Source organism: Moschus berezovskii, chromosome 2, assembly GCF_049115385.1.
Source record: "Moschus berezovskii isolate FMDL1 chromosome 2, NW_MosBer_1.0, whole genome shotgun sequence".
Taxonomy (NCBI): domain Eukaryota; kingdom Metazoa; phylum Chordata; class Mammalia; order Artiodactyla; family Moschidae; genus Moschus; species Moschus berezovskii.
In genome coordinates this window covers 9,396,516-9,413,497 of record NC_142461.1, presented here as the reverse complement: position 1 = coordinate 9,413,497, position 16,982 = coordinate 9,396,516, and the positions used below count along the sequence as shown (strand labels likewise).

At 47.5% G+C, this 16,982-nt stretch overlaps 1 protein-coding gene across 1 annotated transcript; it reads right to left on the bottom strand.

Annotated features, from left to right (window-relative positions):
- Nucleotides 1-1,275: 1,275 nt before the first annotated feature.
- LOC148778472 (uncharacterized) lies at nucleotides 1,276-16,292 on the bottom strand. The gene is made up of 9 exons (XM_088841712.1): nucleotides 16,226-16,292; nucleotides 11,830-12,927; nucleotides 9,181-9,386; nucleotides 7,213-7,367; nucleotides 6,293-6,538; nucleotides 3,038-3,200; nucleotides 2,824-2,935; nucleotides 1,957-1,989; nucleotides 1,276-1,328 (listed from the first exon to the last, which is right to left on the bottom strand). Exons 1-9 carry the CDS (start codon nucleotides 16,290-16,292, stop codon nucleotides 1,276-1,278), a joined length of 2,133 nt encoding a protein of 710 aa, XP_088697838.1.
- Between the last annotated feature and the right edge of the window lie 690 nt (nucleotides 16,293-16,982).

Here is a 16,982-nt window from a genome sequence, read left to right as displayed (position 1 = left end):
CAGTATTTTAAAAATGAAACAACAAAATAGGCATAGGGCCTTCTTGGGATTTTGTGAAAGTACCACCTCTGTCAGTTTCTAAAGCCTGTCCTGCTTTGTGGTTCACACCATGCAGTGGTACTTCCTGCTTTCAGCTGTCCTCTCTGTAGGGTCAAAGCCTGTGTTTTGTGTGCTGTTGAATCCCCAGGAGATTCCAACCTGTTTTTGAATGAATAAATGGTAGCACACTGTTGCCTGTATCCACCCTCTGTTAGGAAAGGGGAGTTAATGAGGCTGGAAATAATGATCAGAATAATATTATATTCATACCTGCTGTGCTGTGCTTAGTCATTCAGTCATGTCTGACTCTTTGCAACCCCATGGACTGTAGCTCGCCAGTCTCCTCTGTCCATGGAATTCTTCAGGCAAGATTACTGGAGTGGGTTGCCATGCCCTCCTCCAGGGGATCATCCCAACCAGGTCTCCCACATTGCAGGCAGATTCTTTACCATCTGAGCCACCAGGGAAGCCCATGAATACTGGAGTTGGTATCCTATCCTTTCTCCAGGGGATCTTCCTGACCCAGGAATCAACCTGGGGTCTCCTGTATTGCAGGCAGATTCTTTACCAGTTGAGCTACCAGGGAAGCCCTATTTTGACACATTAAATCCTAATTCTGAAATTGAATAGTTCTTGCCCATTCTGCAGAAGAAAGGAAACTTGGAACCAGTTGGCCATGGCCTATCAACTTACCTAGAATAAGAGTCATGGAGTCCCCATGTTGAAGCAAAGATCATCTGGTCAAATTCTTTCATCTTACAAATGGAGGAACCGAGACCCATAGAGAACAAAGTTACTTCTCACGTGTATGTACACATACACACACACACATGCACACAAACACATACACCATTCCTCATAAAGCCTCGAAGCTTTGTGGTCTGATAACAGAAAAGGAGTCAAATAAAGTAGGAAAGTTCTCTGCTGTTTATTGGCCATAACCTTTGCCCCCACCTTACCATATTGAGCAGTACAAACCTACCCTTGGAAGAGTTCCAGAGATGGGAAGGAAAGGTGAAATAAGGAAGCACTGCCTAATGCTCAGTGGTCACAATCCTTACCAGACAGTTTAATAAGTCACACATGGATTCCATCTTCACCCCCAACCTGTTTGGTCCCTAACAAGAGGACAGACTAATTGCCTTCCCCTGTATCTTCCTCCACCCTACCCCTTGCCTCAGGCCACTAAACTAAAGGCTAAGGACTAGAGCTTTGGGGGAGTATCTGGATAGGATTTTATCCTAGCATCCAGCCTATCACCGCGAGAAGAAAGATGGCCATCCAGGATCCTGCAGGAAAGAAAGAAATGATTTTAAAGCAGCATTAGGTGGCTTTGTGAGACTGGGAAACATTTTAGGCTTAAACACTCCTCTTTGGAGATTATTTAGTAAGTCATTCATGCATTCTTTCAACAAAGCTTTCCTGGGGCTTACTGTGTGGCCCTCAGACAGTTGGGTAGCATTACTGACTCAAAGGACATGAGTTTGAGTAAACCCTAGGAAATAGGGAAAGACAGGAAAGCCTGGCATGCTTCAGTTCATGGGGTTACAAAGAGTTGGACATGACTAAACAACAACTGTGCGGCAGTTCCACTGTTGGTCTAGGGGTGAGATGGATGGAGATACAGAGATGAACTCTCCATTCAGTGTGGACTCCACTCAACCCCCTCACTTGTTATTACCTTCCTGGCCTTGTATCTTGACATTTCAACCCCTATTCTAAATCATTTCTGGATAGTCTCAGGTTCTGATAAGGGATAAAACGTTATGATAGCTGAGAAAGCTGAGACTTAGGGTAAAAAACTTCTCCCAAGTCCCATACTATTGAGCAGAGATAAGATCCAAGACCAGCCAGTGTGTACCCCCAGACTCTGGTGCAGCCATCAGAACTTTGTCACAGCAATCCCTGGGTACCAACCTGCCAGACTCCTGCTGCTGGAGGCACTGGACTCTGAAACCGCAAAGGAAGAAAGATTAAGCTTAAACTTTTTAGGCTTAAGCACTCCACTCTGGGGATTATTTAGTGTCATTTATGCCTTCTTTGTAGAGAAGGAAAAGGAAACCCACTCCAGTATTCTTGCCTGGAGAATCCCAAGGACAGAGGAACCTGGAGGGCTGCTGTCCATGAAGTCGCACAGAGTCGGACATGACTGAAGTGACTTAGCATGCATGCCTGTGTTGGAGAAGGAAATGGCAACCCACTCCAGTATTCTTGCCTGGAGAATCCCAGGGACAGAGGAGCCTGGTGGGCTGCCGTCTATGGGATCGCACAGAGTTGGACACAACTGAAGCGACTTAGCAGCAGCAGCAGCATGCATTATTTGATTAAGCAAAAGGACCATTTCTCGAAGCATGGGCTCAGAAAGTTGTGATGATGAACCTCTGCCTCTAAAGAATGGACTTACTAAGAAGACCCTCAGTTTCCTGTGAGGGTCAGAGCTTTGGAAGGTTGTTACCAAAGAAAAGGGAGAGAGGGTTTCAGACTAGCAGGAGGGTTTACAAAAGCAGCCTGGCACAAGGGACAAACAGACTGGGCGAAAATGGGTCTGGGGTGGGCAGACAAGATGAGAATGGGAGGAGAAAAGTTTAAAGAGTGAGAAGAGGAGCCTTCTCAGGATGGGGTGAGAGAGGAGACCTCTCCAGAGCAAAGGAGTTGAGGAGGAGGACACGGCCTGGAATTGAGGGAAGAGAATGGTAGGAAGAGGTAAAAGGGTTGGCATCTCAGAACAGGTCAGTGGGGAAATCTGGAAGAGGAGCCAAGGAGGCCCCCAAATGATCCAGTTACCACTTAATCGAATGGGTCCGAACACCAGCCAGCCAGTGCCACTCTCCTGGCCCTCCCGGGTTGAGATCTCCCAGGCTCGATTCCTCCCAGGAGGACTGTTCTTTATACAGGTCTGTGGGGACAAAGCAGAAGGGTAGCGAAGTCTCTCTCCACTAGCTCCCCAGCTAGCCGCCCGCAGCCGTGGCCCGAGGAGCACCTAATGCCGCCCACTCACCGGACGACACGGGCGTCCCGCCTGCTTGTCACACAGGGTCACTCGGCTGTGCAGGTAGAGCGCATCGCTGGGCAAGAGGCGGAACGGGTTGAAGGCCAGTTTCACCTCCAGCGAGGCCCCGTTGGCCTGCGGGCCCTCCAGTAGCCACTTGCTGACAGGGCAGCTGTCGGGAGAGGCACGTCCCCCATGGTTAGGAGCCCAGGCAAACACTGATTTCCCCTCTTTGGCTTGTCCAGTGTGGGTGTGCACGCTGGGTCTCAGGATGAAAATTCACTAACCCTATTTCATTGTATTCTCACATCAGTCATAGGAGGAAGAGAAGACTTTCGCCGCCTCCTCTTTCTTTACTTCTTTCTTTCTCTCCCTCCTTTTCTTCCCTTCCCTCCTTGTCTCCCTCTCCCTCCCTTCATTTCTCTCTCCTTCCCTCTTTTCCTCCCTCTCTCCCCTTTTTCTTTCTCTTTCCCGCCTTCCTTTTTTTTAAAAAAAATGTCTTTTCTCTCCGTCTTTTCCTTTCTTCTCCTTCCTCTCTTCTATTATTATTGTGATGATGTGGTGGTAGTAACTTAAGGCAAGGTGACCTTTTATTTTTGTGTGTTTTTCTAAGGCCCTCCCCTTTCAGTAAAGTGCGCTCCTTCACCGGACATAGTGTATCAGTGATCACTTATTAGCTGCTGCACATTAAAAAAAGGAAACCTCAGCTACTGGTGGCAAACTCCGATAGACACAAAAAAATTATGTGCTCAGGGATTCAGAGGTAGTGGCCTGAACTGTTCATGGTGTTGTCATGGTGAATTTTTTGAGGTGACAATAACTTAAATGTAACCCCTTCACTATAACTGATACCATTGGGATAGAGTCCGTGCAGAGTCTGTGGGCAGAAAGTCTTACTGTGCCTCGGTTCTCTTCTTGGTGCTTGGGAGAAAGCCCACTCAGGGAACTGAGTGAATGAAACAGACCAAATCTCCTACTCTCTTGTGGGTAAGAGGAGACGCACAATAAACAACTTAATAAAACAAAAAAGTAGATGAGCTCACGTAACATAGTATATAATAGGAGGTGATAAGTAGATCAAAGGAAGACATACAGATCCAGACTGGTGCGTGGAGGGTAGTTGCAATTTTAAACAGCCAGGATGGGGTAGGCTTCATTGAAATGGTGTCCTGTAAGTAAAGGCTAAAGGGATGAGAATTTTCCATATAGGTATCAGGGCGCTGAGGATTCCAGGAAGAGAAAACAGCCAATGTAAAAGCCTAAGGGAGAGCAAATTATCTTCCCACTAAATTACCTGTCCCCACAGATGCTACCTCCTATGGGCATTAGGGAATCACCTCTATGACCTCTCTCCCTTGTACTTTCTGAAGCCCATGGAATCTTTTTATACCCTGGGGTATTTATTCCAGGATTCAAGCTTGCTTGCTTGTTCAGTTGCTTCAATCATGTCTGACTCTTTGAGACACTATGGACTGTAGCTCGCCAGGCTTCTCTGACCACGGGATTTCCTGAGCAAGAATACTGAAGTGAGTTGCCACGCCCACCTCCAGGGGATCTTCCTGACCCAGGGGTTGAACCTGTGTCTCTTATGTCTCCTGTATTGGCAGGCAGGTTCTTTACCACTAGTGCCACCTGGGAAGCCCAGTATTTTTCACCCGTGGGTCTTTATCCCTGGTGGCTCAGATGGTAAAGCGTCTGCCTGCAATGTGAGAGACCCAGGTTCAATCCCTCCAGGAAGATCCCCTGGAGAAGGAAATGGCAAGCCACTCCAGTACTCTTGCCTGGAAAATTCCATGGATGGAGGAGCCTGGTAGGCTACTGTCCACGGGGTCGCAAAAAGTCAGACACGAATAAGCGACTTCACTTTCACTTTCCTTATTCCAAAACTCAAGCTTACTATCATAAAATCTATTCTAGTTTCCCCCCTTGATGGTCCTTTTCTTCTACTTCATTTGTCTTTGGCTGCATCATGTGGCTTGTGGGTCTCAGTGGTTGGAATTGAACCTAGCCCCATGGCAATGAAAGTGCCGAGTCTTAACCACCGGACTGGGAATTCTGTCCTTTTTTCCTTTTAAAGATGAGGAAACTGAAGCTCAGAAAAGCTAAGTAGGTTGTCCAAGTTTCTTCAAGTAGCAATCTGGATGCAGTGCCACCCATACCCTTAATCAATAGGTTCTCTTTTCTCCAACAAAGGAGCTTCCCTGGTGGCTCAGATGGTAAAGAATATGCCTGTAATGCAGAAGACCCAGGTTCCATCCCTGGGTGGGGAAGATCCCCTGGAGAAGGGCATGGCAACCCACTCCAGTATTCTTGCCTGGAGAAATCCATGGACAGAGGAGTCTGGCGGGCTACAGTTCATGGGGTCACAAAAAGTCAGACATGATGGGGTCACAAAAAGTCAGATATGATTCACTTTCACTTTCTCTTTCCTCCTGACAAAGGAAGAATTGCATGGTAGAATGGATTTGGTGGTGTTTCAGAACCAGGACTCTGGAAGAATGAGGACATCAGCATTATGCCCTTGATCTAGTCATTAAATTCTGAATCCTCTAATCCTCTCATTTTTAAAGTGGGGGAAATAATACTTCATGGGGTTTTTTCAGGAATAAATGAGGCGATGAACGATTCACTGTGCTCTGTGAAGACTTATTAATAATAATGAAATAAAGCCAGGAGGCAGGAGACATGGCTCCTTCCCTTGACCATGAGCTGTTGAGGGTAAGGACTTGAACCACCGCTTAGCAAGGTCTACCACTTACGAGCTGTGTGAACTGAGCCTAGGTTTCTCCATCTATAAAATGAGAATGAAAACATAACTATCTCATACAGTGTGTTGTGAGCCTTATGTGAATGAATATATGCGAAGTGATTTGAACAGTGTCTGTTCAAATGTCAAATATATTATGTAGTCTGTCGTACCCTGAAATGTGAGCTTTGTTTGCATTTTTTACTTTTCTGACTGTAAACCCTCAGTAATCGAGGAAAGAAGACACGGAATGAGTGCCGTTAATTGGCCGTAGTCTTGTGTAGGACTTCATTTCCAATCGCCTTAATTTACTCATCTGAAACATGGAAATGATCATAATCTCTGCACTTTTTCCAACAAACGTTCACCCAGCACTTCCTTTCTTCTCCTGTTATGTACTAGCAATACAGAGAAGCGTGACAGGACCTGTGCGCATGGGTATAAAGCACCCAGCCCAGGCTACAGCCCAGGAGCTAGATAGCAGTGAGAGGCGGTTGTCAGGCCCCACAGGCACTTACCTTTCCTTCACGAGGTAGTGGGTAGCCTGACCAGTGCCAGTCCTGGAGACGCTGGTGCTGGCGAAGACCTCATTGACCACCAGGGCAAGTCTGTCTGGGTCACTGCTCGTCGCTCTGAGGATTACGTGGAGAGGCTTGTGAAGGGGAGCAGGCCTGTTCTCAAGCGGAGATGAGCACTGAGGGTCTGTGCAGACGCCCAGGATGACGATGGTGTCCCCAGCACCCAAAATACGGATGGCGATATAGCTGGAGAGGGGTGGCAATAAGACCCTCACTACAAAACCCTAGAGGCAAGGAGTATCACTCACCCTCTGCCTCATACCTTTGTTCACTGAGCACTGGTAGCCACAGAAAACTAGGGGAAGGGGAGTGCTAGTCGATCAATCATTCCAGCTTTTTGTTGACCCCATGGACTGTAGCCTGCCAGGCTCCTCTCTCCATGGAATTCTCCAGGCAAGAGTACTGGTGTGGGTACTCATGCCCTTCTCCAGGGGATCTTCCCAATCCAGGGATCAAACCTGGGTCTCCTGCATTGCAGGAAGATTCTTTATTGTCTGAGCCACCAGGGAAGCCCATGGGAAGGGAGAGGAGGGGCAAGTTTGCTAACCTTCCTCCTGGACCTCCTAAAAAGTGAAGGGCCACATCAAAGATCCTCAGACCCCAGGGCCCTTGAAGATATCTGAGCCATCCTACCTCGACGTAATTTACATAAACAACCCATAATGTATTACTTCATAAAAGCATCTTTTTCTTCCACTAATACTTTGAATCTCAGTCTAAGAGGTACCTATGATTGCTGGGTAGGCATGGTGGGGGGAACCAACATCCGGAGGGTGTTGACTCCTTTTGCATGGATTATAGGTAGCAGTGGGAGCTCTGCAGGGCCCAGTCAGAGAGGCAGCTGATGAACAGGAACTCACGTGAAAGAGACTACTGGGTTGGGGTGAGTGACATTCACCACCAGAGCATACATGCAGCTGAGGCTGAGCATCATGACATCAGTTTTACTGGCAGCATCAGGGTGAGATTTCAGAAGCTGCACCTCCAGAGAAAAAAGGGCATGGCTCTTGTTGATCTGGAAAAAACAGGGAGGCGGCCACTACCCTCAGATCTCCTGGGGAATCTCTGTCTTCCATCGTCGTCTGTTGCAAGTTGTTTATTTAAATAAGAGGAATGGCCCAAACCTTGACCTCTCTGGCAGTCCAGTGGTTAGGATGCTACACTTCCCCTACAGGGGATGCAGATTTTATCCCTGGTGGAAAATCCCGCAGCCAAAATATAGGGGGGGAAAAAGAGTAATGGTTAAAACTTACTGAGCATGGGTTGTATTCCATGCATTGTGGTCTGAATGCAACTCTGTGAGGAGGGGTCCATTATTAGTCCCATTTTACAGAAGGGTAAACTGAGGCTTATTTATTTGGCTGCACAGTGCGTCTGTAGGATCTTAGTTCCCCAACAGGGATTGAACCCAGGCCCTCAGCAGTGAAGGCGCAGATCTCTGACCACTAGACTGCCAGGGAATTCCCAAAAGAATAAACTGAGGGTTAGAAAGTTAAAAGATTTGCCCAAAGCAACTAACAAAGCCAGAATTCAACGTCTCACTGATCCCAGAGCCCATGTTCTTAACCTCTGTGCCAGTGGTTCTCAAATTTAACATGCATTTTAGAATCTCCTGGAAAAATAAAAGAATCACTGTGGGACTTGTTAAAATTGCTGATGCCTGGTCCTTATCCCAAGATTCAGATATTTCTTTGATATTTCACTGTTTTCCACAGGACTTCTTAAAAACAAATCAAAATGATTTGTTTTACTGCTATAAATCAAGCAGTTTATTTTAAAAAGAACACAGAATTCTAGGGGCAAAGCCATGGACTTATCTATTACATGTTGAAACTGTCAACTCTGTGCTATTGACTTAGGCAAGAGAACCCATCTGTGGGTGGCAGAACTAGATACTGGAGGAACCACATCACCCACCTTATCCCACCATTAGAACAAATTCTGGTTTTCAAACTGAGCCCAGAGAGCTCCAGAGCCTCTTTGAGGGGGCATTTAAAGTCTACCTATGTGTTGGGGGAAGCTGACCCAGCAGGGCACTCTTCCTCCTGCTGCATTCAATCAGAGCTGCTCTATTTTTATATATTTCTTTTTATGTTTGGCTTTTCACAAGAGCCCTTTCCCGGAAAGGAAGTAACAGCACAGTGAGCAGTGAGGAGCACAAGCCAGCTCGGTTAATTCCTAACTGTGTGACTTGGGATAATCCCTCAGCTTCTCTGAGCCTTAGATTGCTCACCTGTAAAATGGAAATTCACAGGATTATTGTGAAGATTTAGTGAGACATTGCATATAAAAAAGATTCTGACCCACAGCACATGGTACACAGTATGAGTGTGTCAGTCAGTCGTGTCTGACTCTTTGTGACCCCATGGACTGTAGCCATTCTCCAGGCAAGAATACTGGAGTGGGTTGCCATTCCCTTCTCCAGAGGATCTTCCCGACCCGGGGATTGAACCTGGGTCTCCTGCATTACAGGCAGATTCTTTAACATCTGAGCCCAGCACACAGTAAGACATAAATAAATACTGGTTGTGGTTGTGGTAGTTATTATTTTAAAGGATTATGTGGCTGACAAGTTTGGAAATCAATTTCCCAATCCATCAAACACGGCACCGTTTATAAGGGCATTCCTAATCTGATGAGAGACAACACGGTCTCCTCCCCCAAAAGACTAGACTGATTGCTAAGACTTGACATCATTCCAGAGAATTATCCTTCATTTCGATTGAAATAAAGTCACAACAGGTACCAGTCATTCATTTCCCAGTCCCTCCCCCGAAGCACACATACAGCCCAACTTCCCATCTGAGGGTCCCTTCCAGATTGCTCACAGAGAGGTGGAGTCCACAAGAACCCTCTTTCTTCTCCACGGTGAAGACCTGGGCTCTGCGACCTTCCTCTGACTTGCTGACACTGGAGCATCCTGAAAAGGCGCCTTCCCTCAGGATCCAGTGGCGAGTCTTCAGGAAGCAGCTGCTCAGGACCACCTCAATTTTCTGTGGCTGGCAGTGCAGAACCACTAATGCCCCGGATAGTTCTGTAGGGGGATAAGAGCCAGGACAGAGCTTCCTGAGGTTCCCAGGGTGATGCCATGGGCAGGGGTACTAGTTCTAATCTGGGTGGAGGAAACACTGTGGGGATACGAGTCCAACCCACAGCCACTCCCTTCAAGACTCTCCCTCATGGGAGGAGACCCCTCTGCCATGACTGCACAGGGGACCCTAATCCCTGGCCTTAGCTGATCCACTTAGAATAGAATCTCTTTCCCAGGAACTGACCCTGAAAGGAGGCAATATAAAGCTTGAGAGTTGTGAGGCGGCCCTCTCCTGCCTTGTGGGCTGAGATGCAGGAACAGCCAGTGTTTGGAGAGAGGATCAAAGCAGTTGCGGTGACCGAAGCGGGTGAAGCAAGGCTGAGAGAGGAGAGGCGGGTGACTCGCTGGTTGCCACCACATCCATAGTTCCAAGTCCCTGGGGACCCTGGCTGGAGCCTACCCTTGGGCTCCATGAGACACCCTTGTAATAAATTCTCCTGTTTGCCCTTCTCCAACCCATTGACTTCTGTTACTTGCCTGGCAAGATTATTTAAGGAGATCATAATTGGCTCTGTTCTTTGATTTCCTTCTTATTGCAACAGGTAACCTGGACCTTGGGGTTTTTGAGGGACCTAAACTGTCTGAGTGAACTCTGGGAGTTGGTGATGGACAGGGAGGCCTGGCGTGCTGTGATTCATGGGGTCGCAGAGAGTCGGACACGACTGAGCAACTGAACTGAATTGAACTGAAACTGTCTGAACTCAATGGCTCTTTCTGTCTTGCAAAAGCCTAAACTCCTGAAGAGACAGCTGAGGGAGGGGAGGCAGGGAGCACCATTGAGAGTCACGACAGAGAGGAATACATCTTCACGTCCTTTTCAGGATTTCTTAGCTTCACAAGGCAACAAATTTTGCTTTGTTCCGTTTTCAGTTTTTAAAATTAATTAATTAATTATAGTTAAGTCGATTAGCATGGATTTTTCTGCCCCTGGCACCACACGGTGCCCTGATACATGTCAGGCACCATGTTTTGGGTGATGAAGGAGAAGCTAATATTTAACCTTTCTGTTCTTTCTGTGTCTGCGCTTTCCACACTTGATGTTGAATTTGGGATGAACCACTTACAGTTAGTCATTAAGAAGTAAAATATCATGGAAATACTAAACATTTCTGGACTTGCTTTATTACTTTGAATTTAAAGATTTTGTTTCCTTTAAAAAAAAAAAAAAACTCCTTGATTCTATCTTAGCAGACATGTTCAGTCAGAGGCATGGGCTGCAATATAAGAGCTGGTGCTTTGGAAGTTCCCAGGTGGTCTAGTGGTGAAGACTCTTGTGCTTCCACTGCACGGGGTGTGGGTTGGATCCCTGGTTGGGGAATTAAGATCCCACATGCTGCATGGCATGGCAAAAAAAAGTAGTCTTTTTTAGAAAAATCAGAGTTTTATTAAATTGAAGTATTGGGGGGGGTTAGATTTATTTCCACTGTAGGGGGCATATGTTTGGTTCCCAGGACCCAGCTTTAGCCCTGTCAGAGGCTGAGCCTGAGAGGTAGTTGCATTGCTTCTCACACAGGGAGATCCTGTGACCTCCACCTTTCTATGTCTGCTACACTTGTCTTGCCTCAACAAGATTTTTGCCCATTTCCCTGCTTAGCCCTCCAGGCCTCTGCTGGGGTTTTATCTTTGGTAGCTCATCATCTACTCCCCCCAGGAAGGCTTAATCTCAGATCAGTTGTTGGAATTCTGGGGGCTGGGGGTTGATGACTTGTCCATTCTACCTCTGCTGGAGACCATATGTTTGCACCACCACCCCCAAATCCATATGTTAAATCCTAATATCCAATGTGACATTATTAGGAGGTGGGTCCTTTGTGGAGGTGATTAGGTCACGAGAATGAAATGGCAACCCACTCCAGTATTCTGGCCTGGAGAATTCCATGGACCATATAGCCCATGGGGTCACAGAGAGTCGGACATGACTCAGTGACTTTCACCTCACTTAGGTCACGAGGAGAATTCCCCTCATGAACGGGATTGGTGCCCTTATAAAAGGGACCCCAGAGAGCTCCCTTGCCCCGTCCATCCTGTGAGGATGCAGTGAGAGGACAGCTGTCTGAACCAGGACGTGGGCCCTCACCCAATACCAAAGCTACCCGTGACTTCATCTTGGACTTTCAGCCTCCAGAAATGTAAGGAATAAGTTTCTGTTGCTCATAAGCCAACCCATGCATGGTATTTTGTTATAGCAGCCCGAACTAAGACAAATTCATATGTCTAGCTACCGTTGCTCTCACTGGAAATCACCTCTGCCCAGGTAGACTCTTTAGATGTCAATGTCTGACTAAACCTCACTAGCTCTCCCATACCCTTTGGACTTAGTTCATCTGGGCCTTCACAGAGTTGTGGAGAGTTCTCAGCTGCACTGTTGGGAGTTCCTCAGACTTACCTGAGTGGGCATAGTAGCTATCATTGCACATACAACCTCCACTGTCAGCTAGGTACTCATCCAAAGCACAGATTTCTGCCCCAGGGCTGCTGCTCCTGGTGTGTTTGGGGGACACTTGACTGACTCCAGTCCTGGCAGAGGGTTTTGTTGTCCCTGGGGAGATGGGAGTAAGGGTTGTTGAACGAGCAGCTCTTGTCTCAGGTGACGGGGTTGTGGCAGTAGCAGCACTGGGGGCTGATTGCATTGGAGAGGAAGGTGTGTGCATGACGGTATTGTGATGTCTTTCGGACTCCGCGCTTATCATGGAGGGTGTTGTTAGGGTGGAGGGTGCAGCTGTAGTTACCCCTTCCTGAGCCCCAGGTATGTTTGTTCCAGGTACAGTTGTCTCCAGGGTGGTCATGGTTAGTGAAATGGTGTGAGTAACGGCACGAGTGGTCACAGGTAAAGATTCTATCGCATCAGTGGTTTTGTCCAATGTTGTTCGGGATGTTGTAGCTGACATCTCAGAGACAGTGGTTGTCATGGACCCTGATGACATAACGTCAATGCCTGATGTGTTTAAAGCCATTGGAGTTGTGATCGTGGCTAACTTTGAAGAGTCAGTTGCCACTGATGACTCCAGTCCGTTGGCTGCAGAGCTTGAAGTGAATGGGGCTGCAGCTGGAGCACCCTGGTTCTGTTTTGAGGGGTTTGTTATTGTGGCCATGCTGGATGAGGCTGTGCTTCTGGATGTCCCTCCCTGGGCCTTCAGTGTGGAAGTCATCATGGAATTTGGCAGTGTCGTGCCCTCAGAGGTTGTGGTGATAACCGTGTTTAATTTCTCCTCCTGAGTCTCGTGTGTTGGGCTTGTCTGCTCAGTGGACACAGCAGAGCTTCTGGTTGGTGATGAAATTAGAAGAGCAACTGGTGTTGTATGTTGCTGGGACTCAGACATTGTTGTCCTCCTGATTGTTGGTGAGGCATTCGATGAAACTGCAGGGCTATCGTCTCTCCCACTGTTGGATGGGGCTGAAGTTGTGGAGGAATACTCTGTAGTTCCCAAAGCTGCAGAGTTGTTCATGGAGGATGTTGTAATTGACCCCCGGGTTGTCATAATGCCTATAAAACAAACAAAAAGAAACCAATAGACCTGTTCCCTCCACCAATCCAGATGTTCTCACTTTACCAAATATCTTTATTGCAAGATTCAATAAAGTAATATCAACACCAACTATATTATTACTGGCTTGCACCATTTATGTTCCAGCTCTGTGCCACTTTTATTTTCTTGAGCTCTAAAATCACTGTGAACGGTGACTGCAGCCAGGAAATTAAAAGACACTTGCTCCTTGGAAGAAAAGCTATGACAAACCTAGACAGCATATTAAAAAGCAGAGATATCACTTTGCCGACAAAGGTCTGTATTGTCAAAGCTATGGTTTTTCTAGTGGTCATGTATGGATGTGAGAGGTGGACCATAAAGAAGGCAGAGTGCCAAAGAATTGATGCTTTCACATTGTGGTGCTGGAGAGGACTCTTGAGAGTCCCTTGGACAGCAAGGAGATCAAACCAGTCAATCCTAAAGGAAAGCAACTCTGAATATTCATTGGAAGGACTGATGCTAAAGCTGAAGCTCCAATACTTTGGCCACCTGATGCGAAGAGCTAGTTCATTGTAAAAGATCCTGATGCTTGGAAAGATTGAGGGCAAGAGGAGAAGGGCATGACAGAGAGAAAGATGATTGGATGGCATCACTGACTCAATGGACATGAATTTGAGCAAACTCTGGGAGATAGTGAAGGACTGGGAAGCCTGGCATGCTGCAGTCCATGGGGTCGCAAAGAGTCGGCCACAACTTAGTGACTGAACCACAACTGTGCTAATAGATCTCAGCTGATGCATGCCAGGGAGAGCTAATTTAACTAATTCTGGCAACTATGTCTTATTATACTTAAAGACTATTCCAGAGACAAAGGTCAGCAAAAGATGGAAATCTATTACCACACTTGATCTTTGATTTCTTTTTATTACGTTCATCACCTGTTTATTATTAGAGTAGCTTCTCACAGATTTTTACTTGCATGCATATGTATGAGCATGACCTTTGATTTCTTAATACCTTTTTTGATGTGACTTTCATACTGCATTGAATATGATTTTAAAATTTAAAGATACTTTTTTTTTTTGCAACCTGACCCCTAACTGAAAGCCAAGTGCTTCATTTACTGCAATAACAGTCAAAGATAGTTTTGATAACCTTCAGTTTTCACCTTGTCTGAGTAAGGTGCTGTTCCAATGTGCAAGCCTTGGCGCACTGAATCCTCACATCCACCCTGAAGTAAGGACTATTATTTCTATTTATCAGATGAAGAAACTGAGGCTCAGCCAGGGGAAGGCATCTGTGCAAGGTCGCACAGCCAGGAAGTGGTGGCACTGGATTTGAAACCAGATCCATCAGACTCCAGAGTCCAATGTACTCCCTACTGTGCTGCACTGCTTCACAAAAACACAGCTTTATTCTCACAGCTGAGCCAGCTACCCTCTAGAGAAAAAGGCCCAAATCAGTTACACTAAGCTGTATCACTTGAAAACCTTCCTCTCTCTCCTGGGCAATGGGCAGAAATAGGTCCATCACCTGATGCCCTGTTATCGTAACCTTGGCAGTTGTCAAGGGACTAATTCAGAAAAGAGGAGGTGACCCAGCCCAGGTGATGAGCTTGTCCTCCCTACAATTAGCTCTGAAGAGGCACTGAACCTTCTCCCCAACCCCACCCACATCTTCTACCCCTGAAGAGAGCTACGGGGTCACAAAAGGACAGGAGTGCTGGGCAGGATGCGCGAAAAGAAAATCTAGGCTCTGGACCTGGCTCTGTTACTGACGTGCTGTGCAATGTTGGGGAAGACCACACCTCTCTCAGTCATCGCACATCCCGCTAGCACAGTGAGGGGCTTGGACTTAGTGTCGCAAGCCCTCTCTAAACCCTAGTGATCCGTAGGTCTGTTTGCAACAAAATGCCAGGCTGAAATGAAGAAAGATCCTGCTACAGGGATCTCGAGTTTTTATTTTCAGGGACAGATGTTTCCACTGGATCTGACTTTATGTTTTTTTCCATGTGGTTAACCAGTCGTCTCTGCCCCCTTTTGGAGAAGTCTGTCCTTTCTCCACTGGCTTGTCAGGCTACCTGTTGTTATGCATCAAGACTGATTTCCCTGCTGCTTCATTCCCTTGGTTTACCGGTCTATTGCTGCGACACCACATCATCTTACTGTTACTTTAATGTAAGTCTCAGTATCAGGTAGAGTGAGTCTCCCATCTTGGTCTTCAAAGTTACCTCGGCTATTGTTAGCCTTTTGTTCGCCTTCATAAGTACTGGAATCTGCATATTAGCTTTTGCAAAAAAAAAAACTCCATTGTGATTTTGATTGGAAGTGTGTTGCAATTAGAGGTTTGCTAAGAATTCACATGTATATGACACGGAGGCCTCCTGCCCATAGCAGCTCCTTTGCGAAGCAATGGAACCTGGCCTGGACGCCAAAGTCAGACCTGGGACAGACTCCTAGCACTGTGATGAGCAGACAAACCACTTCATGTCTCCGAGTCTCAGTTTCCTCAGCTGTAAAACAGCAGTGGTAACAGTGCCTACTTCCGGGGTGCTCATAAAGATTAAATGAGACAATGCATAGGGAGCACTTGGCACAGTGCTGAGCACACAGTAGGTGCTCAATAAGCAGAACCTGCCGCTGGTAATGATTTCCCCTTCTGTGCCTCTCATCAAAACTGATATCTGCTTCCTGGGTATCATTTTGCCAAGGAAACACCCAGTCTTGGAAAAAGTCGTGACTAGGGATTGAGGACACAGGCAGTTTCCCGACAGCTCCTCATATCTTCCCCTGTACTGTCCCACGAACTCAGGATCCAGGGCTGCACTCCTCCATTGGGCTCAGTGAGACATTGCGGGTGGCAGTTGGAGTAGGGCAGGGGAGGGCAGCAGGGGTCCAAGCCCCCACAGGGGCCCTCACTTCTAGACCAGATTGAGACGGAACCAACCTACTGAAACCCCTAGCTACTGGCCCAACACAGATGGAAAGGACAGACAGAAAAGGGGGGACGGCTGAGCTGACAGACGAAATGGAAGTGGGCGAGGACAGCATCTTGAATGAGGATGGACAGGCAAAGCCAGAAGCTCTTTGGAGGTCATCCCTTCATGTCCCTGTCCTGCCCCCCAAGCTCATGGGTGCCCTAAGCCTTCAGATCATTTAGGGGTGGGTTGGAGATGGCTATGCTCACATAAGGTCTTCCTAGGGACAGACATTAACCCAGCTTCCACCACCTGCTTCCCCTACCCAGTGAGCCAGAAGACACGCTGTGAGAGCCTCCAGAGAAGGATGGATGGAAAGGGTGTGTGTGGATACTCACCAGGAAGATGGAGGGCTCCATCCCCAATTAATAACAGCAGCAGCAGCAAAAGCCACTGTCTGCCCATCGTTCTGCGGGTCGATAGTCCCGGAGGTCACTGTCAAGGAGTTCTGGTCCAAACCGAAGCACAGACAGCAGCTCCAAGACAGCGAGGAACTGCTGGCGCTGGTGTCACCTCCCACCTTCCTGCTGCAGGCACCACCCCTGCCCTGGTGGTCCAGACTCCTTCCCAGCAGGCCCCAGGGGGCTTTTCAGGGCTGGCAGCCATGCCGATGGGAGGGAATGAAGGGTGGAGTTTCCCATCAGCTGCAATCAGTGGGCCTCTGGGGATTCCCATTCCAACTGGTGACTGTCCCCAAGGCCCCTAATTGTCAGGGTATGCTGAACAGCTGGGCAGAACTCTGGGCCTTCCAGCCTTTCCCTCACATAACAGCAGGGAACCTGAGTCTCGGCACACGGGTGATCTCATCAGACCCCCAACTCCAGGGAGTTGAGCTCTGGCCATTTGATTTTAGAGCTGGCGTTCAATCTTATCCTCTCCTGATTGCACCGATGGGCAAAATGAGGCCTGGTGACTTGCCCAAGAATGAGAATCCATCAAGGCAGCTCTTCATAGTGTCCACCTCAGCCACAGCTTTGTGAGACTGCATTGCCTAGCTCAGGGACCTGCTGTTGCTCTCAATGGTCTTACTGTGAAGGTCCCAAAGAGGTCTCACAGGTCCCAAGTTCTCTACCAGACTTCATTCACCTGACCCTC